Raw genomic sequence first — 23,743 nt, 5'->3', positions numbered from 1 at the left:
TCTTGGATCTTTTCTAGGAACTCTTTTTTTTTATAGAAAGCTTTTATTTAATAAATATAAATTTCATAAGTGCAACTTTTGGATTACAGCGGTTCTTCCCTCCATAAACACCCTCCCACCCCCAAACCATCCCACCTCCTACTTCCTCTACCATCCCATTCTTCATTAACATTCATTTTCAATTATATTTATATACAGAAGATCGACGCCCTTCAGAGAAAGGTATCTCCTATTTTGATGACCCCTTTTTTCCACGGTGATCTCACTCACAGAGACCTTTCATGTAGGTCATTTTTTGCCACAGTGTCTTGGCTTTCCATGCTTGAGAAACTCTCATGGGCTTTTTAGCCAGATATGAATACCTTAGGGGCTGATTTTGAGGCCAGAGTGCTGTTTAGGGCATTTGTCATTCTTTGAGTCTGTTGTATGTCCTGCTTCCCATGTTGGGATTGTTCTCTTCTTTTTAATTCTATCAATTATTATTAGGAGACACTTGGTCTTATTAATGTGACCCCTTTGACACTCAATCCTATCTTTATGATCAGCTATGAACTTTAACTGATCACTTTAAGATGGCATTGGTACCTGCAGACATAATGGGATTTGGAGTCCCATGGCAAGTTTTTAGCTTTATCCTTAGGGGTAAGAAAAAGGGAACGTATGCTGAACTGTACATCTCCTCCCTTTCTTATACCCACTTTTATTTTTAACAGGGACCAATTTTCTTTTTTATTTAGAAAACTTTTATTTAATAAATATAAATTTTGAAAGTACAACTTTAGGATTATAGCGGTGTTTCCCCCCATAACCACCCTCCCACTCGCAAACTGTGCCATCTCCTACTCCCACTCCCATCCCATTCTTCATCAAGATTCATTTTTAATAATCTTTATATACAGAAAGTCAACTTAGTATGTACTAAGAAAAGATTTCAATAGATTTCACCCACACAGACACACAAAGTATAAAGTACTGTTTGAGACTGGTTTTACCATTAATTCTCAATAGTTCAGCACATTAAGGACAGAGATACTACATGGGGAGTAATTGCATAGTGACTCCTGTTGTTGATTTAACAATTGACACTCTTATTTATGATGTCAGTAATCAGCCGAGGCTCTTGTCATGAGCTGCCCAGGCTATGGAAGCCTCTTGAGTTCACCAACTCCGATCTTATTTAGATAAGGCCATAGTCAAAGTGGAAGTTCTCTCCTCTCTTCAGAGAAAGGTACCTCGTTCTTAGATGACCCGTTCTTTCCACTGGGATCTCACTCACAGAGATCTTTCATTTAGGGACCAATTTTCAATTGGATTTAAACACCTAAGAATAATTCTGTGTTAAGTAAAGAGTTCAACCAATTGCATTAATAGAAAAAGAAAATACTAAAAAGAATAAAATAGTAAGCTGTCCCTTGATAGCCAGGACAAGTGCTGATCAAGTTATTGCTACTCATAGTGTCAGTTTCACTATACAGGTTTTCTTTTAGGTGCTCAGTTAGATGACACAGATCAGGGAGAACATATGATATTTGTCCTTTTGGGGCTGGCTTATTTCACTCAGTATGATATTTTCCAGATTCCTCCATTTTGCTGCAAATGACAGATTTTATTTTTTTAAATGCTGTGTAGTATTCCAAAGAGTACATATCCCATATTTTCTTTATTCAGTCTTCAGTTTATGGGAATTTAGGTTGATTCCATCTCTTAGCTAGTGTGAATTGAGCTGCAGTTGTAATAAACATTGAGGTGTTGCTAGCTCTTTTATTTGCCAATTTAATTTCCCTTGGGTAAATTCCAAGGAGTGGGATGGCTGGGTCATATGGTAGGGCTATATTCAGATTTCTGAGGTATCTCCAAACTGTCTTCCATAGTGGCTTAACCAGTTTGCATTCCCACCAACAGTGAATTAGTGTGCTATTTTCCCCACATCCTCGCCAGCATCTGTTGTTTGTTGATTTCTGCATGAAAACCATTCTAACCGTGGTTTTGATTTGCATTTCCCTGATGACTAATGATCCTGAACATTTTTTCATGTGCCTATTGGCTGTTTGGATTTCATCTTTCGAAAAATGTCTGTTTAAGTCCTTGGCCCATCTCTTAAGTGGGTTGTTTGTTTTGTTGTTACGGAGATTCTTGATCTCTTTGCAGATTCTGGTTATTAATCCTTTATCAGTTGCATAATTTGCAAATATTTTTCCCATTCTGTCAGTTGCCTCTTCACTTTCCTGACTGTTACTTTTGCAATACAGAAGCTTCTCAAGTAGATGTAATCCCAGTTGTTAATTTTGGCTTTGGCTGCCTGTGCCTCTGGGTTTTTTTCCAAGAAATATTTGCCTGTGCCTATATCTTGCAGGGTTTCTCCGATGTTCATTAATAATTTGATGGTGTTGGGTCATAGATTTAGATCTTTAATCCGTGTTGAGTGGATTTTTGTGTAAGGTGTAAGGTAGGAGTCTTGCTTCATACTTCTGTATGTGGAAATCCAGTTTTCTGAGCACCATTTGTTGAATAGGCTGTCCTTGCTTGAGGAATTGGTTTTAGCTCCTTGATCAAATATAAGTTGGTTGTAGATGTGTGGATTGATTTCTGGTGTTTCCACTCTGTTCCATTCGTCTATCCATCTTTTCTTTTTTTTTTTTTTTTTTACCAGTACCTGTTGTTTTGATTATAAGTTCTCTGTAGTATGTCTTGAAATCTGGTATTGTGATGCCTCCTGCTCTGTTTTTGTTGTATAATATGCTTTAGCTATTTGAGGTCTCCTGTGCCTCCATTTGAATTTTAGCATCATTTTTATTGATTATTCCAAACCATGAATATGGATGATTTTTCCACCTTTTTTATCTTTTTATATTTCTTTTTTTAAAGTTTTGTGATTCTCATTGTAGAGATCTTTGACATCCTTCGTTAAGTTTATTCCAAAGTATTTGATATTTTTTGTAGCTATTGTGAGTGGGATTGGTTTTAGAAGTTCTTTATGCCATGACATTTTCTGTGTATGCAAAGACTGTTGATTTTTTGTGTATTGATTTTATATCCTGCTACTTTACCAAACTCATCTATGAGTTCCAATATTCTTTTAGTGGAGTTCTTTGGAACCCCTATATAAAGAACCATGTCATCTGCAAAGAGGGATAGTTTGACTTCTTCCTTCCCCGTTTGTATCCTTTGATTTCTTTTTCTTGCTAATGGCTCTGACTAAAACTTCCAGAAGTATATTGAATAGCAGTGGAGAGAGTAGGAATCCCTGTCTGGTACCAGATCTCAGTGGAAATGCTTCCAACTTTTCCCCATTCAATAGGATGCTGGCCGTGGGTTTTTCATAAATTGCTTTGATTGTATTGGGGAATGTTCTTTCTATACCCAATTTGCTTACAGTTTTCATCATGAAAGGGTGCTGTATTTTATCAAATGCTTTCTCTGCATCTATTGAGTTGATCATATGGTTTTTCTTTTGCAGTCTGTTAATGTGGTATATCACATTGATTGATTTGCGAACACTGAATCATCCCTGCATACCAGGGATAAATCCCACTTGGTCTGGGTGAATGATCTTTCTGATGTGTTGTTGCATTCTATTGGCGAGAATTTTATTGAGGATTTTTGCGTCTATGTTCATCAGGGATATTGGTCTGTAATTCTCTTTCAGTGCTGCATCTTTTTCTGGCTTAGGAATTAAGGTGATGCTGGCCTCATAGAAAGAATTTGGGAGGATTCCCTCTTTTTCGATTTTTCTGAATAGTTTGAGGAGAATTGGAGTTAGTTCTTTAAATGTGTGGTAGAATTGAGCAGTGAATCCATCTGGTCCTGGGCTTTTCTTTGTTGGGAGGGCCTTTATTACTGTTTCAATTTCTGTCTCAGTTATGGGTCTGTTTAGATTTACTATGTCTTCGGCCAGTAACGTGGCTCAATAGGCTAATCCTCCATCTTGCAGCACCAGCACACCTGGTTCTAGTCCCGGTCGGGGTGCCGGATTCTGTCCCGGTTGCCCCTCTTCCAGGCCAGCTCTCTGCTGTGGTCAGGGAGTGCAGTGGACGATGGCCCAGGTCCTTGGGCCCTGCACCCGTATGGGAGAACAGGAGAAACACCTGGCTCCTGGCTTCGGATCAGCACGACGCGCCGGCCGCAGCAGCCATTGGAGGGTGAACCAACGGCAAAAGGAAGACCTTTCTCTCTGTCTCTCTCTCTCTCTCTCTCTCTCACTGTCCACTCTGCCTGTCAAAAATAATAAAAAAAAGATTTTCTATGTCTTCATGGTTCAGTTTAGGTAGGTTGCATGTGTCCAGGAATCTATCCATTTCTGATAGATTTCCCTGTTTGTTGGCATATAACTCTTTGTAGTAATTTCTGATGATTCTTTTTATTTCTGTGGTGTCTGTTGTTACGTTTCCTTGTTCAACTCTGATTTTATTGATTTGGGTCTTTTCTTTTTTTAGTTATTTGGGCCAATGGGGTGTCAATTTTGTTTATTTTTTCAAAAAACCAGCTCTTCATTTGGCTGATTTTTTGTATTTTTTTGTTTGTTTTCAATCCTCTTGATTTCTTCTCTGATTTTAATTATTTCTCTTCTCCTACTAGATTTGGGTCTGGTTTGCTGCAGTTTTTCTAGATCCTTGAGATGCATTGAAAACTCATTTATTTGGTGGCTTTCCACCAAAATCTAGGCACCTATTGCTATAAACTTTCCTCTTAACACTGCTTTTGTTGTATCCCTTAAGTTTTGATGTGTTGTGTTGTTATCCTCATTTACTTCCAGAAAGTTTTTGATTTCTTTTGATATCTTCTATGATCCAGTGTTCATTCAGGAGCATGTTGTTCAGTCTCCATGTGTTTTCATATGCTCTAGGTATTCCTGAGTTGCTAATTTCCAACTTCATTCCACTGTGGTCTGTGAAGCTGCATGGTATGATTCTAAAACTTTTGAATTTGCTGAGACTTGCTTTATGGCCTAGTATGTGGTCAGTCCTAGAGAAGGTTCCATGCACTGCTGAGAAGAATGTGAATTCTTTCAGTGTTGGATGGAAAGTTCTATAGATATCTGTTAGATCCATTTGGGCTATAGTGTTGTTTAAATCTGCTGATTCCTTATTGATCATCTGTCTGGTGGATCTATTTCTGAGAGTGGAGTATTGAAGTCCCCCAGTACTATTGTATTGGAATCTAAGTCTCCCTTTAAGTCCCTTAACATATCTTTTAAATAAACCGGTGCCCTGTAATTAGGTGCATATACATATATAATAGTTACATCTTCCTGTTGAATTGATCCCTTAATCATTATATAGTGCCCCTCTTTGTCTCTCTAAACAGTTTTTGTGTTAAAGTTTATTTTATCTGATATTAAGATGGCTATGCCCACTCTTTTTTCATTTCTGTTTCATGTGATATCTTTTTGCAACCTTTCACTTTCAGTCTGCATGCACCTTGTTGAAAAGATGTTTTTCTTTATGCAGCAAATAGAGAGGTTTTGTTCCTTAATCCATTCAGCCAGTCTGTATCATTTAACTGGAGAGTTGAGGCCATTAACATTCAATGTTACTATTGATAAGTAGTGACACTGCCCTGCCATTTTCCCCAAAGATATTTCTAATATATGCTTTGAACTTCCTGTGGTCTTTTACTGGGAGGTTTTCTTTCTTTACCTTCTTTGATATTGATGGCCGTGTTTCTGTGTTTCTGTGTGTAACACATCTTTTTTTTTTTTTTTTTTTCGACATGCAGAGTGGACAGTGAGAGAGAGAGAGACAGAGAGAAAGGTCTTCCTTTTGCCGTTGGTTGACCCTCCAATGGCCGCCGTGGCCAGCGTGCTGTGGCCGGCGCATCGTGCTGATCCGATGGCAGGAGCCAGGTACTTATCCTGGTCTCCCATGGGGTGCAGGGTCCAAGTACTTGGGCCATCCTCCACTGTACTCCCTGGCCACAGCAGAGAGCTGGCCTGGAAGAGGGGCAACCGGGACAGAATCCGGCGCCCTGACCAGGACTAGATCCCAGTGTGCCAGTGCCACAAGGCGGAGGATTAGCCTAGTGAGCTGCGGCGCCGTCCTGTCACACATAAGCACCTTTTGCAGGGTTGTATGAATGGTGACAAATTCTTTCAATTTCTGTTTGCTATGAAATGTCTTAATTTCACCTCATTCACAAAAGAGAGCTTTGCAGGATATAATATTCTGGGCTGGCAGTTTTTTTTCTCTTAGTACCTGGGCTGCATCTCGCCATTCCCTCCTAGGCTGTAGGGTTTCTGCTGAGAAGTCTGCTGTGAGTCTAATTGGAGATCCTCTGAGAGTAATCTGACGTTTCTCTCTTGCACATTTTAGAATCTTTTCTTTATGTTTCACTGTGGTGAGTTTGATTACAACGTGTCGTGGTGAGGATCTCTTTTGGTCATGTTTACTAGGGGTTCTATGAGCTTCCTGTACTTGGATGTCTCTCCTTCTCCAAACCCGGGAAGTTCTCTGCAAGTATATCTCACTAAAAAGTCCTTCTAATACTCTCTGTCTCCAAGCCTTTAGGATCTATAGAACCCGAATGTTGGGTTTTTTTAATAGTATCCTGTAATTCCCAACAATATTTTTAGATTTCTAATTTCCTCTTCTTTTTTTTGGTTTTACTGTATACTTTTCCTGTGCTCTGTCTTCTAAGTTCCATATTCTCTCTTATGCTTCACTGATTCTGTTTTTAAGGCTCTCAAATGAGTTTGTCATTTGATTTATTGAATTCTTCAGTTCATTTTGATTTAACTCTCACAATTTCATGTTCTACTAGTTTCTTCATTTCATTTTGATTTCTCCTTAAGATTTCATTTTCATGAGAGAGATTTTCTATCTTGTCCAATAAGGATTTCTGTAGTTCAAGAATTTGTTTTTGAGAACTTCTAAATGTTTTTATCATAAATTTTTTGAGATCCGCTTCTTGCATTTCTTCTATCTCATCATCTTCATAATCTTGAATAGGAGTGTCTGGTTCATTTGGGGGCATCATAATGTCTTCCTTGTTCTTGTTTCCTCGGTTTCTGTGTTTGTTGCTTTGTGTGGTGGAGTTATTCTTTGGTTTCTTTTTCTTCTTCTTCTTCTTTTTTTTTTTTTTTTTTTTGCTGTGGTGGTTTTTCTCATTATACTATGACTCTAGATTTAGTGGACTGTCTGCTTTTGATGGACCCTTAGAGGCTTGTGATGGGTGTGGCCATAGAGCTCTTTTCGCTTCTTCAGGGTTAAGGGTGTGCCAAAGGTGGCATACGCAGGTTAGGCGTGGTAAATCTTCTCTCTCTCAGGCCGGCGCCGCGGCTCACTAGGCTAATCCTCCGCCTAGCGGCACCGGCACACCGGGTTCTAGTCCCGGTCGGGGCGCCGGATTCTGTCCCGGTTGCCCCTCTTCCAGGCCAGCTCTCTGCTGTGGCCAGGGAGTGCAGTGCAGGATGGCCCAGGTGCTTGGGCCCTGCACCCCATGGGAGACCAGGAAAAGCACCTGGCTCCTGGCTCCTGCCATCGGATCAGCGTGGTGCGCCGGCCGCAGCGCTGGCCGCGGCAGCCATTGGAGGGTGAACCAACGGCAAAAGGAAGACCTTTCTCTCTGTCTCTCTCTCTCACTGTCCACTCTGCCTGTCAAAAAAAAAAATCTTCTCTCTCTCTCAGCACTAATGCAGAGACTCTCGGCAGCTGGGGTCCCGAGCCGTGGGCACCCGCACCCTCCACATAGGTCCACCGTGTCCCTCTAATTACAGAAGAGTTTCCCCTGTGGTTTTTTCCCTAACTCTTCCCTGAGATTACACTGTCTCCACTTTTATTAAACTATCTTTTCCTGGACTATCAGTGAGCTCCTCCCTATTCCGCCATATTGGAACCTCTCAATAGTTGTTTTCGTAAAGTCTGTTTTGTCTGATACTAGGATGGCTACTCCAGCTCTTCTTTGGTTTCTGTTAGCCTGCATTATCTTTTTCCATGCTTTCACTTTCAGTCTGCGTACATCTTTGTTGGTAAGATGTGTTTCTTGCAGGCAGCAAATAGATCAGTTTTATTTTATAATCCATTCAGCCAGTCTGTATCTTTTACCTGGGGAGTTGAGACCATTTACATTCAGGGTGACTTTTATTATGTACTGACTTTGCCCTGTCATGTTTCCATAAATAAACCTAATTTTGTATTTTGTGTTTCCTTTGTACTTTTGGTGGGTCATTTTTTGCATTCATCTTTTTTCATGGTGTTGTTTCTGTTTCAGTGTTTCTGTGTGTAGCACATCCTTGAACATCTTTTGTAGGGTGGTTGAGTAGTTACAAATTCTTTCAGTTTCTCTTTTTGTTTTGAAAGATCTTTATTTCTTCTTCATCTATAATGAGAGCTTTGCAGGGTATAGTATTCTGGGTTGACGGGTTTTTCCTCTTAGGACTTGGAATATATTTCTCCATTCTTTTCTTGCCCGTAGTGTTCCTGATGAGAAGTCTGCAGTGAGTCTAATTAGATTTCATCTGAATATAATTTGGCATTTCTCTGATGCGCATTTTAAGATCTTTATGTTTTACTGTGGTGAGTTTTACTACAATGTGTCATGTTGAAGATCTTTTCTGATTGTTTCTATTGGGAGTTCTGTATACTTCGTCTATTTGGATGTCTCTTTCTTTCTCCAGATTGTGAAAGTTTTCTGTTATTATTTCATTAAGAAGGCCTTCTAATGCTTTTCTTTTCCTTTTGGAACTCCTAGGATCCATATATTGGGTTGTTTGATAGAATCTTGTAGATCTCCAATTGTGTTTTTTAGTTTTCTAATTTATTCTTCTTTTATTTGATCAGACTGTCATATTTCTATAAATTTATCTTCTAGTTCTGATATTCTTTCTTCTACCTCACCTATTCTGTTGTTAAGACTTTCCATTGCATTTTTATTTGATCTATTAAATTCTTCATTCCTAGTATTTCATTCTGATTTCTCTTTAATATCTCAATTTCTTGGGAGTGCTTTTCATTTAGATCATGAATTTGCTTCTCATTGCTTCTAAGTAATCTTATGATTAATTTTCTGAATTCTATTTCTGGAATATCCTCTATCTCTTCATCTATATCTTCTATTATTAGAGAGTTTTAGTGTTCCTTTGGGAGGCTCATAGTGTCTTCCTTATGTTTATTTAGGGTTTTTCCTTTGTTTTTCAGCATTTGTGTAATTTTTTTTGTCTGGTTGCTTTTCTTTTTATTTTGTGCCTTTGTGCTTGTGGTGAGGTTTTCCTCTCATATGAAGTGCTGTGTGTCTGTACACTGCAAGTGGAAGCACTAAGCCCCGCCTACTGGAGCTTAGCTCACTTCTCAATTGTGGTGGGGGCAGGTATGAGTTCTGGTGCAGAGAGCTCTGCCTACTGGGGCCCAACTCACTTCTCACTGGGGATGGAATGAGCTTGAGTTTTTGATATTTAGGACTTCTCCTTCTTGTACTTTTCCTTGTTGTGTTGTGGGGAAGAGTTACTCTGAAATGTTGTGGTCCTCATTCCTAGGTGAGGGGTGTGGTGAGTTGGCCCCTGCAATTGATGAGCATATGCATGGGAGGCAGAGGTGGCAGTCTGCCACTTGCATTAAAAAACATGAACAAACAATATGGCTTCTCCCAGCTGGCTGCAGGTCTGGTTGGGGGGAGGGAGGGGAAGTCGATGGCCAGGGGGGTGTCTGACCTGTCTGTTGGTTCATCTATACCTTTTCTTTTTTCCCGAGTAGAACTTCAAATGCAGTTTACTAAGCTCCCCCTCCCACTGTTATCTGCAGCTCTGTGGACCCATGACTTCCAGTCTAAACTGGTCTTCTGGGCACTGGTGCCAGCCTTGCTGTTCCACACCTCTGCCATGCCTTTACTGCTTCCCTTTCTTATTTGCTCCTTCAATGTGGACCTGCCAAATCTTTGTTGGTCTCCTGGGCTTCCAGTAGCAAACTTCCCAGGGCTTAATCTCCAGTATGTATCCTCTCTTCTTTTTAACTATCTATTTTGCCCCACGTGACTTGGATCATTCTGTTGCTATACCACCATTTTGGGACCCTACACATTTGTTTTTAACCAGTACCAGGCTATTTTGGTTATAACAGCCATGTAGCATGTTTTGAAATCTGGTATTTTGATGCCTTCAGCTTTGTTTTTATTGTGTTAGATTGCTCTAGCTATTCAGGATCTCCTGTTTTTTTTTTTTTTTTTTTTGCCATATGAATTTCAACATCATTTTTTTCCTATAGCTGAGAAGAATGTCGTTGGTATTTTGATTGGTATCACATTGAATCTGTAAATTGCTTTCAGTATTATGGACATTTTAGTGATATTGATTCTTCCAATCCATTAATATGGAAAATTTTTCCATTTTTTTGTGTTCTTCTATTTCTTTCTTTAATGTTTTATTTTATTTTATTTTATTTTTTGACAGGCAGAGTGGGCAGTGAGAGAGAGAGACAGACAGAAAGGTCTTCCTTTTGCCGTTGGTTCACCCTCCAATGGCCGCCGCAGCCAGTGCGCTGTGGCTGGCACATCACGGTGATCCAAAGCAGGGAGCCAGGTGCTTCTCCTGTTCTCCCATACGGGTACAGGGCCCATGGACCTGGGCCATCCTCCACTGCACTCCCAGGCCATAGCAGAGAGCTGGCCTGGAAGAGGGGCAACTGAGACAGAATCTGGCGCCCCGACCGGGACTAGAACCCAGGGTGCTGGCGCCGTAGGTGGAGGATTAGCATATTGAGCTGCAGTGCCAGCCCTCTTTAATGTTTTATAATTCTCATCGTATATATCTTTGGCTTCCTTGGTTAAATTTATTCCAAGGTATTTGATTTTTTGCTGTGAATGAGATTGATCTTAGAAGTTCCTTCTCAGCTGTGACATTGTTGGTGTATACTAGTATTTTGTTGAGATTTTCTCATCTATATTCATCAGGGAAATTGGTCTGTAATTATCTTTCTATGTTGTATATTTTTAAGTTTAGGAATTAAGGTGATGCTGGCTTCATAGAAGGAGTTTGGGAGGATTCTGTCCCTTTCAGTTATTTTGAATAACTGGAGAAGAATTTGAATTAAATTTCTTTAAATGTCTGATAAAATTCAGCAAATAAAACCACCTGGTCCTGAGCTTTTCTTTGTTGTGAGGGCCTTTATTACTTTATTCAGTTCCTTCTTGGTTATTGGTCCATTTAGATTTTCTGTACTTCATGGCTAAATTTTGGTAGGTTGTATGTGTCCAGGAATCTATCTGTTTCTTCTAGGTTTCCCAACTTGTTGGCATACTGCTCTGTGTAGTAACCTCTGATGTTTCTTTATTTTTCTGATATCTGTTGTTACATATTTTTTAATCTCTGTTTTTATTAATTTGGGTCTTTTTCCTCTTTTGTTTTTGTTAGTTGGACCAATGGTGTGTCAATTTTATTTATTTTTTCAGAAACCAGCTCTTTTTTCGTTGATCTTTTGTATTTTTATTCAATTTTGTTTATTATCTAATTTCAATTATTTCTTTTCTCCTACAAATTTGGGGTTTTGTTTGCTGTTGTTTTTCTAGATCCTTGAGATGCATTGTTAGCTCATTCGGTGCCTTTCCAATTTCTTGATGTAGGTTCCAATTGCTATAAACTTTCCTCTTAACACTGCTTTTGCTGTATTTCATAAGTTTTGATATGTTTTAATATCATCTTTATTTCCAGAAATTTTTTTATTTCTCTTTCGATTTCTTCTATGACCCACTAATCCTTAAGGAGCATGTTTTAGTCTCCATGTGTTTGCATATGTTCTAGAGAATCTTAAGTTGTTGATTTCTAGCATCATTGCATTGTGGTTTAAGAAGATGCATTGTATGATTTCAATTTTTTTGAATTTGCTGACTTGCTTTTGCTTTATGGCCCAGCATGTGGTCTGTCCTAGAGAAAGTTACATGCACTGGTGAGAAGAATGTGTATTGTGCAACATTAGGGTGAAAAATTCTGTAGATATCCATTAGGTCTATTTGATCTATAAAGTTGATTAACTCTGTTGTTTCTTGGCTGATTTTCTGTCTGGTTGATGTGTTCATGGCTGAAAATGGGATATTGAAGTTCCCCATTACTATTGTATTTTATTGGATGCTATGTATCATTTTAAAAAAACTTTTATTTAATAAATATAAATTTTGAAAGTACAACTTTTGGAATATAGTGGATTTTCCCACCATAACCTCCCTCCCACCTGCAACCATCCAATCTCCCACTCCCTCTCCCATCCCATTCTTCATCAAGATTCATTTTCAATTATCTTTATATACAGAAGATCAACTTAGAATATAATAAGTAAAGATTTCAACAATTTGTACCCACACAGATATACAAAGTATAAAGTACTGTTTGAGTTCTAGTTTTACTGTTAATTGGCACAGTACAACACATTAAGGACGGAGATCCTACATGGGGACTAAGTGCACAGTGACTCCCATTGTTGATTTAACAATTGACACTGTTATTTATTTTTTTAACTTTTATTTAATGAATATAAATTTCCAAACTACAGCTTGTGGATTACAATGGCTTTTTCCCCCCATAACTTCCCTCCCACCCGCAACCCTCCTGTCTCCCGCTCTCTCTCCCCTTCCATTCATATCAAGATTCATTTTCAATTGTCTTTATATACAGATGATCAATTTAGCATATTTTAAGTAAAGCTTTCAACAGTTTGCACCCACAAAGAAACACAAAGTGAAAAATACTGTTTGAGTACTAGTTATAGCATTAAATCATGATTTACAGCATATTAAGGACAGAGATCCCACATGAGGAATAAGTGCCCAGTGACTCCTGTTGTTGACTTAACAAACTGACACTCTTGTTTATGGCATCAGTAATTACCCTAGACTCTTTTCATGAGTTGCCAAGGCTATGGAAGCCTTTTGAGTTCGTTGACTCTGATCATATTTAGATAAGGTCATAGTCAAAGTGGAAGTTCTCTCTTCCCTTCAGATAAAGGTACCTCCTTCTTTGATGACCTGTTGTTTCTACTGGGATCTCACTCGCAGAGATCTTTCATTTATGTCATTTAATTTTTTTTTGCCACAACACTGTTATTTATAACATCAGTAATCACCCAAGAACTTGTCATGAGTTGCCAAGTCTATGGAAGCCGCTTCAGTTCACAAACTCTGACCTTATTTAGACAAGGCTATAGTCAAAGTGGAAGCTCTCTCCTCCCTTCAGAGAAAGGTATCTCCTTCTTTAATAGCCCATTCTTTCCACTGGGATCTCACAGAAATCTCTCATTTAGGTCATTTTTTGCCACAGTGTCTTAGCTTTCCATGCCTGAGAAATTCTCATGGGCTTTTTAGCCAGATCTGAACAGTTTAATGGCTGATTCTGAGGCCAGAGTGCTGTTTAGGACATCTGCCATTCTATGAGTCTGCTGTGTATCCTGCTTCCCATGGTGGATCATTCTTTCCTTTTTAATTTTATCAGTTAGTATTAGCAGACACTAGTCTTGTTTATGTGATCCCTTTGACACTTAATCCTATCATTATGATCAATTATGAACTTAAACTTTATGTATCCCTTTTAATCCCTTAACATTTTTTTTAAATAGCTAGGTGTCCTGTTATTGAGTCCATATACATTTATTATAGTAATATCTTCCTGTTGAATTGATCCCTTAATCATTACATTGTTCCCTTCTTTGTCTCTTTTATCTGTTTTTGTGTCAAAGCCCATTTTGTCAGATTTTAGGATGCTACACCAGCTATTTTTTGTTTTCTTTTTTGGAATATCTTTTTCCATCCTTTCACTTTCAGTCTGTTTATATTTGTTGGTGATATGTGTTTCATGTAGGCAGCAAATAGTTGGGTTTTGTTTTTGAATCCATTAAGCCTGTCTGTATCTGTTAACTGGAGAGTTGAGGCCATTTACATTCAAGGTTGTTTTGATAAGTAATGACTTGGCTCTGCCATTTTCCCTTAAATATTCCTGTTGTTTACTTTGGATTTCCTTTGTACTTTTACAAAGTATAAAGGGAGATTTTCAGCTTTCACCTTCTTTCATAGTGATGACCATATTTCTGTGTGTAGCATATTCTTAAGCTTCCTTTGTAAGGCTGGATGAGTGGTGAAAGATTCTTTCAATTTCTTTTTTTTATGGAAGATATTTATTTCATCTTCATTTATGAATGAGAGCTTTGCAAGTTGGGTTGACAGTTTTTTTTTTCTTAAGACTTGGAATATATTTTATCTATTCTCTTTTTCCTGTAGGGTTTCTGATGAAAAGTCAGCTATGAGTCTAATTGGAGATGCTCTGAAAATAATCTGGTGTTTCTCTCATACACATTTTGAATCTTTTTTTCTTAATGTTTTACTGTGGAAAGTTTACTACAATGAATTGTGGTGAAAATCTTTTCTTTTTTTTAACTTTTATTTAATTGATATAAATTTCCAAAGTACATCTTATGGATTACAATGGCTTCCCCCCATAACGTCCCTCCCACCCACAACCCACCCTTTCCCACTCACTCCCCCCTTCCATTCACATCAAGATTCATTTTCATTTCTCTTTATATACAGAAGATCAGTTTAGCATACATTAAGTAAAGATTTTAACAGTTTGCTCCCACACAGAAACATAAAGTGAAAAATACTGTTTGAGTACAAGTTATAGCATTAAATCTCAATGTACAGCACATTCAGGACAGAGATCCTACATGAGGAGTAAGTGCACAGTGACTTGTGTTGTTGACTTTACAAATTGACACTTTGTTTATGGCCTCAGTAATCACCCTAGGCTCTTGTCATGAGTTGCCAAGGCTATGGAAGCCCCCTGAGTTCACCGACTCTGATCATATTTAGACAAGGCCATGGTCAAAGTGGAAGTTCTCTCCTCCCTTCAGAGAAAGGTACCTCCTTCTTTGATGACCCGTTCTTTCCACTGGGATCTCACTCGCGGAGAGCTTTCATTTAGGTTTTTTTTTTTCCCCCAGAGTGTCTTGGCTTTCCATGCCTGAAATACTCTCATGGGCTTTTTAGCCAGATCCAAATGCCTTAAGGGCTGATTCTGAGGCCAGAGTGCTGTTTAGGACATCTGCCATTCTGTGGGTCTGCTGTGTATCTCACTTCCCATGTTGGATCGTTCTCTCCCTTTTTTATTCTATCAGCTAGTATTTGCAGATACTATTCTTGTTTATGTGATCCCTTTGGTTCTTAGTCCTATCATTATGATCAATTGTGAACAGAAATTGATCACTGGGACTAGTGAGATGGCATTGGTACATGCCACCTTGATTGGGTTGAATTGGAATCCCCTGGTATGTTTCTAACTCTACCGTTTGAGGTAAGTCAGCTTGAGCATGTCCTGAATTGCACATCTCTTCCCTCTCTTATTCCCACTCTTATATTTAACATGGATCACTTTTCAGTTAAGTTTCAGCACTTAAGAAGAATTGTGTATTGATTACAGTATTCAACCAAAAGTATTAAGTAGAACAAACAAAAAAATACTAAGAGGGATAACATATTAAGTTGTTCATCAATAGTCAGGACGAGGGCTGATCAAGTCACCGTTTCTCATAGTGTTCATTTCGCTTTAACAGGTTTCCTTTTTGGTGTTCAGTCAGTTGTCACCTATCAGGGAGAACATGTGGTATTTGTCCCTTTGGGATTGGCTTATTTCACTCAGCATAATGCTTTCCAAATTCCTAACAGGGATCACTTTTCAGTTAAAATTTAAACACCTAAGAATAATTGTGTGTTAATCACAGAGTTCAACCAATGGTACAAGAACAAAAAAAATACTAAAATGGATAAAGTATTACGTTGTACATCAACCATCAGAGTCATTGTCTATTAGGAGGTCTTTGCGCTTCCTGTATTTGGACATCCCTATATTTCTCCAAATTAGGGAGGTTTTCTGTAATTACTTCACTAAAAAGGCCTTATAATCTGTTCCCTTTTTCCATGGCTTCAGGAACTCCTAAGACTGTATGTTGGGTCATTTGCTAGTATATCATAAATCATAACACTGTTTTTAATTTTTCTATTTTCTTCTCCGTTTTTGGGCTATTTAATTTCCAGAGATTTGTCTTCTGACTCAGGTATTCTTTCTTCTGTCTCGCAAATTCTGTTGGTAAGGCTTTCCACTGCATTTGTTATTTGATTGAGTTCTTCATTTCTCATATTTAATTTTGATTTCTCTTCACACTCTCAATTTCATGGGAAAAACTTTAGTTCATCTGATGTATGGATTTCTTTAATTCATGGATTTGCTTTTGATTCCTTGTATTTAATCCATCATCAGTGTTTTGAATTCCATTTCTGGCATTTCATTAATTTCTTCAGCTTCACATTCTAGTGTTGAGTGTTATGTTCTTTTGGTGGTGTCATGTTTTCTTCTTATTCTTGTTTCTTAAATTTCTGCATTTATTTTTATGCATTTGTGGAGATACTTGTTGAATTTTTTTCTTCTGTAATAGCTTTTATCTTTGGACTTTCCTCTGTGGGTTAGTGGAGTGTCTGCTATTTCAGTGAATACCCAGAGGCATGTTCTGGGTGTGGTGAGGGAGCCCTTTTCAATGTTCCAGGGTGAGGGGAGTATCCATGGTAACAACCAAGTTGGTTGTGGTAAGTATCCTCTTTGTTTATCAGAGGCAAGGGTTCAGAGGCAAGGGTTTGATCAGCTCTGTTGGTATAGTCTCAAGTTTACCTTCTCTCCTCCAAGGCACTTGTCTGACTTCAGTATCAGTAATGGTGGCTTTTTAAAATTAGTTGCGATGTATTCCTCCTTTGCTATTTTCTGGTAAAGTTTGTGCAGAATTGAATTATTTATCTCTTAAATTTATCATTGCCATGGTCTGGACCTGATTTTTGTTATTGTTGTTGTTGTCAGCATTGTATTTTGATATTGACTTGGATTTTAGAATCAAGCAACCTCACATTCATATTTGACTCTTTTGATTTCTCCTTCTGAGACATTGGTTAAGATATTCATTTCTTCTAAGCCCAGAGTCCTCTATAAAATGGGTGATTCTAAAGATTAAATATATGTCAGATGTCCAATACTGTACATGTTTTCATATATTGGCATTATATTAAATTACTGTACATTTATTATTATACTTCACTATTTACTGTGTGATGCTAAGCTATACTATACTGCATGGTACTATACTATACTATGCTATACTATGCTATACTATACTATACTATACTATGCTATACTATACTATACTATGATATTATATAGTCCTCATTTTGCAGATAAGAAAGCTACTGCAAGGGAGATTAAACCAACTGTGTAGGTTTCTTCAGTTTGTGACGATGGAATCAGAATTTCAATTGAAGCTGTCTTTTTCCAATGTTTTGTCTTTTTAGCACTACTCTATGCTAAATAACACCTATCTTTCAGAGTCACTATCAGTACTAAATGAGGCAATTCATGTATACAACTAAATTTATGCTTGTACAAGGTTGTTGTTTAGTATGTATTTATTGCTATTAATAATTGAATTTTTATTATTTTGGAATAAATTGATTTGGACCGTTTTCCAACTGCAATGTATTTTAGTATGTATAAATAATCATATACTGTTTTAAATTTCACTGCTATGAAATTCTTTAAGCATTTGTTGCATTTTTAAAAGTGATATTTTGAGCAACAAATCTAATTAGGAATTGCAACTTCAATTCTCGCCCTGGTTCAGCACTGTCTTTTTGTGCAATCTTGGTAATTAAACCTCTTGAGATATACAATGAGGGTATGAAGACCATCTGTTATCACCACTTTGACCTAACGTGTTGAGTGGTTTAAAAAAGAAGACGCTTTGAGAAGCACAGCTAGTGCTAATATTAAATACACTTATTTTTTGTTTAGTGATATAAATTGGGATCCTTTGTTAATATATAAGTATATTTTGAAAGGGCTCTGAACAACATATTTACTGTGGCTTGGTGCAAATAGATGCCATTTAATTTCAGGTTTTCAAACCTTCCTGGTGATTACTTAGGCTTCCTTTACTTTTCATGTTCTCCAGATGAGGCAATGACTACCACTTGCCAACATGTTGGATCCAATCTATTTGAAAATCTTAAAGGATAACCTAAAAAGTGGAACCACAGTTCAATATATAGTTTACCCTATGTTTCAGTCAGCAAGACTTTTTAAAGATTTTTAAAAATGATAAAACTCATTTTGTAAAAACAAATATATGCTGGTATAATGTGTTTATGCCATTTATTAAGAATGGGAATGGTGTGGAAGGTTGTCAGGCATTTTTTACAGAGAGGGAACAAAGAAAAGCCTTCTCTTAGGAAATGTAGTAGTTATTGTGCAGAAGGTCAAATGCTGGGGAACAATGCTATTCTGGAAAAATATAATAACACATTGCTTTGTTTTGTGAATTGTAGCTGACTTTGGCCTGGCAAAGCAAAAGCAAGAAAACAGTAAACTCACATCGGTTGTTGGAACGATCCTGTATTCTTGGTAAGGGCAATTATTTTGTGGCTCTCAAACATCATATTTTATATGCTTGGGCTGTAATTTCTATTCTTGACTTGTGGAGGAAAGAGAACCTTAAGAATCTTAAGAAATAAGCTTATTTAATAAATTTCCCTCAATTACCTAGGTTAATATACATGATAAAATTGCAGATCATTATGTGTACTTAAAACAACCACAAAAAAGATAATCTTTCTTCCAAAGTAGCCTTTCCCCTCATGGGGACTAATTTTATAACTTATAAATTGAAATGATCCTTGGAACGTAATCGGTGTGCAGAGGCTGTTGACTTAATCTGATAATGAACTAGCAGATATTCTACCTAACTTGACACTTGGAATATTTTATTATACTTTTATACCTTCTTGTATGCAGGACTCTTTTCCTCTTTTCCACCTGTAGATATTTAAGGTCAGGAAAAGATTTTTTTCTGTCCTATTACCTACTCCACAGTACCTGGCACATAATAGGTGTTGAATAAGTTTTATTGTATGAATGAATAAATGATGACATATTCAGCCATATGTGTAAATGAGTGTTTACATTTTTATGAACTTGTAACTTTTATAGTGCATTTTGAGGGTTCCTCTGCAAGCCATTAATTATTATGATGGGAGTACTGTCTTTTGCTGATCACATATAATTTGCCTGAATCTGTTGAAATGAACAAAGTGACATGTTAGTCAGTCGAACAACAGGTTTCAGGGATGTAATCTGAAATATGATTCAGCAGGTCAAGAAATCAAAGCACTTCTGTTTTCCTTTTTAATTCTGGAGATAGAACTGAGAGTGAATCTTTTTGAAGGAGGTTGGAAATTGTCTGGAAATAACAGTACCATTTTATAAAGTTCTTTCACACAAGAATGTTCAGTGTTTTTGGAGAGTGACTTTTCATTTGTTTTCCTGAAAGTTCTGAAAATAGTTTCATGAGAACATCCAAAGGAATTGATGACCAGGCTAATATTGTGCCTTGAAAATTCAAGTTTATGTGTATAATTAACCTCTTAACAATAAGGCTGACACATCCATTACTTGTAACTGAAAGAGTAATTTTCTTTTGTTTCACCTTGCATTGTTTTTCAGAAATAGTGAAAATTTGATTATAAAAGTGTTAAGTAATCAGTTATGTAGGAACAGATTTTATTGTTAATAAAAGTTACAGAAAAATAAATTACAAAGTTAAATTTCAGTTGGTTATTCTTGGTATAAACATTTTATTACAGAGACTTAATTAAGTTTAGAATTGCTAAGATACTAGTATCAACTGTGTGTGTGTGTGAGAGAGAGAAAGAGAGAGAAAAATTATTTTATAGTATGTAGAAAGAAATCTAAAATATGAAGCTATTTTGCTTTATTTGCCAAAAGATGAGTTAATATTTTCCTTTATTTTTTAAATTAACTGAACAGTTAAGAAAGATGAACTCACTAATATAGATAAGCTATTATTTGATATAGGTATGTATAGCATGATTGTGTTAATTAAATGTATAGTCTATCTTATTACTATTCTTCTTTCTATCAAGCTCTTTGTTTTTTAATTGCTTTAAAAAGTTTCTCCCTTCTCGCCTTTATTATCTTATTTCTCCCCAAGTCATAAGAAATGTCCTTTGTGTAATGTGTTTTACTGTGAGCCACCTTTCTTTCTAGTTCTTGATATCATCAACTGAGCATAAAGTTGAAAGTGTTCCATATTAAATTATATTTCATTACTTTCTCAGTTTGTGATTCTCCAAAAGCAGATGATGAGACAAGGAATTATGTGCAGTTCATTTGGGAGGTGGTCCCAGGAAACACTGGTTGGGAAGTGGAGGGATGAGATAGGGAAGGTAAATAGCCCATACAGTAAACATTAATCAGGTTCATTGAGTATTATCTGGAAGAGAGGGTAGAGGGTGTTTTAGGGTTTTCCTATATGCTAGATGAGAATTATAGGTAGGTATGTATTTACTTTTTTTGAACTACAGTAAGAGACCTTAGCAATTTTTTTTAACTTTTATTTAATGAATATAAATTTCCAAAGTACAGCTTATGGATTACAATGGCTTCCCCCACATACCGTCACTCCCACCCACTACCCTCCCCTTTCCCACTCCCTCTCCCCTTCCATTCACATCAAGATTCATTTTCGATTATCTTAATATACAGAAGATCAGCTTAGTATACATTAAGTAAGGATTTCAACAGTTTGCTCTCACACAGAAACATAAAGTGAAAAATAATAGATGATTTTTTTTAAGTGATGATGAAATCAGATCAGACCTATTGTCATGTTTAATCCCAGTGAGAGTCAAGTTGGGAGTTGATAATTTTTTTTTTTTTTACAGAGGATCAGTTTAGTATACATTAAGTAAAGATTTCAAAGGTTTGCACCCCCATGAAAACACAAAGTGAAATATATTGTTTGAGTACTCATTATAGCACTAAATCTCAATACACAGCACATTAAGGACCGAGATCCTACATGAGGAGTAAGTGCACAGTGACTCCTGTTGTTGACTTTACCAATTGACACTCCTGTCTATGGCATCAGTAGTCTCCCTATGCTCCAGTCATGAGTTTCCAAGGCTATGGAAGCCCTCTGAGTTCTCCGACTCTTATCTTGTTTAGACAAGGTCATAGTCAAAGTGGAGGTTCTCTCCTCCCTTCAGAGAAAGGTACCTCCTTCTTTGAAGACCTGTTCTTTCCACTGGGATCTCACTCGCAGAGATCTTTTGCCAGAGTGTCTTGGCTTTCCATGCCTGAAATACTCTCATGGGCTTTTCAGCCAGATCCGAATGCCTTTAGGGCTGATTCTGAGGCCAGAGTGCTATTTAGGACATCTGCCATTCTATGAGTCTGCTGAGTATCTCACTTCCCATGTTGGATCACTCTCCCCTTTATTTATTCCATCGGTTAGTGTTAGCAGGTACTAGACTTGTTTATGTGCTCCCTTTGACTCTTAGTCCTTTCATTATGATCAATTGTGAACTGAAATTGATCACTTGGAATAGTGAGGTGACATTGGTACATGCCACCTTGATGGGATTGAATTGGAATCCCCTGGTATGTTTTTAACTCTACCATTTGGGGCAAGTCAGCTTGAGCATGTCCCGAATTGCACATCTCTTCCCTCTCTTATTCCCACTCTTATGTTTAACAGGGATCACATTTCAGTTAATTTTTAACACTTAAGAATAATTGTGTATTAATTACAGAATTAAACCAGTCATATTAAGTAGAACAGACAAAAAAACTACTAAGAGGGATAATGTATTAAGTTGTTCATTAACAGTCAGGGCTATGCTGATCAAGTCACCGTTTCCCATAGTGTCCGTTTCACTTCAGGAGGTTTCCTTTTTGGTGTTCAGTCAGTTGTCACCGATCAGGGAGAACATATGGTATTTGTCCCTTTGGGACTGGCTTATTTCACTCAGCATGATGTGTTCCAGATTCCTCCATTTTGTTGCAAATGACTGGATTTTGTTGTTTCTTACTGCGGTATAGTATTCTAAAGAGTACATATCCAATAATTTCTTTATCCAGTCTACCGTTGATGGGCATTTAGGTTGGTTCCAAGTCTTAGCTATTGTGAATTGAGCTGCAATAAACATTAGGCTGCAGACCGCTTTTTTGTTTGCCAATTTAAATTCCTTTGGGTAGATTCCAAGGAGTGGGATGGCTGGGTCGAACGGTAGGGTTATTTTCAGGTTTCTGAGGAATCTCCAGACTGACTTCCATAGTGGCTTGACCAGTTTGCATTCCCACCAACAGTGGGTTAGTGTCCCTTTTTCCCCACATCCTCGCCAGCATCTGTTGTTGGTAGATTTCTGAATGTGAGCCATTCTAACCGGGGTGAGGTGAAACCTCATTGTGGTTTTGATTTGCATTTCCCTGATTGCTAATGACCTTGAACATTTTTTCATGTGCCTGTTGGCCATTTGGATTTCCTCTTTTGAAAAATGTCTATTGAGGTCCTTGGCCCATCTCTTAATTGGGTTGTTGGTTTTGTTTTTGTGGAGTTTCTTGATCTCTTTGTAGATTCTGGTTATCAACCCTTTATCTATTGCATAGTTTGCAAATATTCTTTCCCATTCTGTCGGTTGTCTCTTTACTCTCCTGACTGTTTCTTTTGCAGTACAGAAACTTCTCAATTTGAGGCAATCCCAATAGTTAATTTTGGCTTTGACTGCCTGTGCCTCCCAGGTCTTTTCCAGAAACTCTTTGCCTGTGCCAATATCTTGAAGGGTTTCTCCAATGTTCTCTAGTAATTTGATGGTGTCAGGTCGTAGATTTAGGTCTTTAATCCATGTTGAGTGGATTTTTGTGTAAGGTGTAAGGTAGAGGTCTTGCTTCAGGCTTCTGCACGTGGAAATCCAGTTTTCCCAGCACCATTTATTGAATAGACTGTCCTTGCTCCAGGAATTGGTTTTAGATCCTTGATCAAATATAAGTTGGCTGTAGATGTTTGGGTTGATTTCTGGTGTTTCAATTCTGTTCCATTGGTCTATCCATCTGTTTCTGTACCAGTACCATGCTGTTTTTATTACAACTGCCCTGTAGTATGTCCTGAAATCTGGTATTGTGATGCCTCCGGCTTTGTTTTTGTTGTACAAGATTGCTTTAGCTATTCGAGGTCTCTTGTGCCTCCATATAAATTTCAGCACCAATTTTTCCAGATCTGAGAAGAAGGTCTTCGGTATCTTGATTGGTATTGCATTGAATTTATAAATTGCTTTTGGGAGAATGGACATTTTGATGATATTGATTCTTCCAATCCATGAGCATGGAAGATTTTTCCATTTCTTGGTATCCTCTTCTATTTCTTTCTTTAAGGTTTTGTAATTTTCATCGTAGAGATCTTTAACGTCCTTTTTAAGTTTATTCCAAGGTATTTGATTGTTTTTGTAGCTATTGTGAATGGGATTGATCTTAGAAGTTCTTCCTCAGCCATGGCATTGTCTGTGTATACAAAGGCTGTTGATTTTTGTGCATTGATTTTATACCCTGCTACTTTGCCAAACTCTTCTATGAGTTCCAATAGTCTCTTAGTAGAGTTCTTTGGGTCCCCTAAATAAAGAATCATGTCATCTGCAAAGAGGGATAGTTTGAGTTCTTCCTTCCCAATTTGTATCCCTTTAATTTCTTTTTCTTGCCCAATAGCTCTGGCTAGAACCTCCAGAACTATATTGAATAGCAGTGGTGAGAGTGGACATCCCTGTCTGGTGCCAGATCTCAGTGGAAATGCTTCCAACTTTTCCCCATTCAATAGGATGTTGGCTGTGGGTTTTTCATAGATTGCTTTGATTGTATTGAGGAATGTTCCTTCCAAACCCAGTTTGCTTAGAGTTT

The 23,743-nt window shown here is 37.6% G+C and overlaps 1 protein-coding gene across 9 annotated transcripts in view; it reads left to right on the top strand.

The window, feature by feature from the left end:
* NEK10 (NIMA related kinase 10) overlaps positions 1 to 23,743 on the top strand; it is a 376,418-nt gene that overhangs the window by 110,119 nt on the left and 242,556 nt on the right. For 8 of the 9 annotated variants that reach the window (XM_008266081.4, XM_008266080.4, XM_008266079.4 and 5 more), the window contains exon 23: positions 18,325 to 18,400. In XM_008266081.4, coding sequence (XP_008264303.2) covers positions 18,325 to 18,400 — 76 coding nt within the window. Of the gene's footprint in view, positions 1 to 18,324; positions 18,401 to 20,133; positions 20,267 to 23,743 lie in introns of those variants that run through there. The other variant, XM_051858883.2, reaches the window with a different exon arrangement.

This window comes from Oryctolagus cuniculus, chromosome 4 (genome assembly GCF_964237555.1).
Source record: "Oryctolagus cuniculus chromosome 4, mOryCun1.1, whole genome shotgun sequence".
Taxonomy (NCBI): domain Eukaryota; kingdom Metazoa; phylum Chordata; class Mammalia; order Lagomorpha; family Leporidae; genus Oryctolagus; species Oryctolagus cuniculus.
The sequence above is the reverse complement of the archived record's forward strand: the minus strand, read 5'-3'. Positions and strand labels throughout refer to the sequence as shown.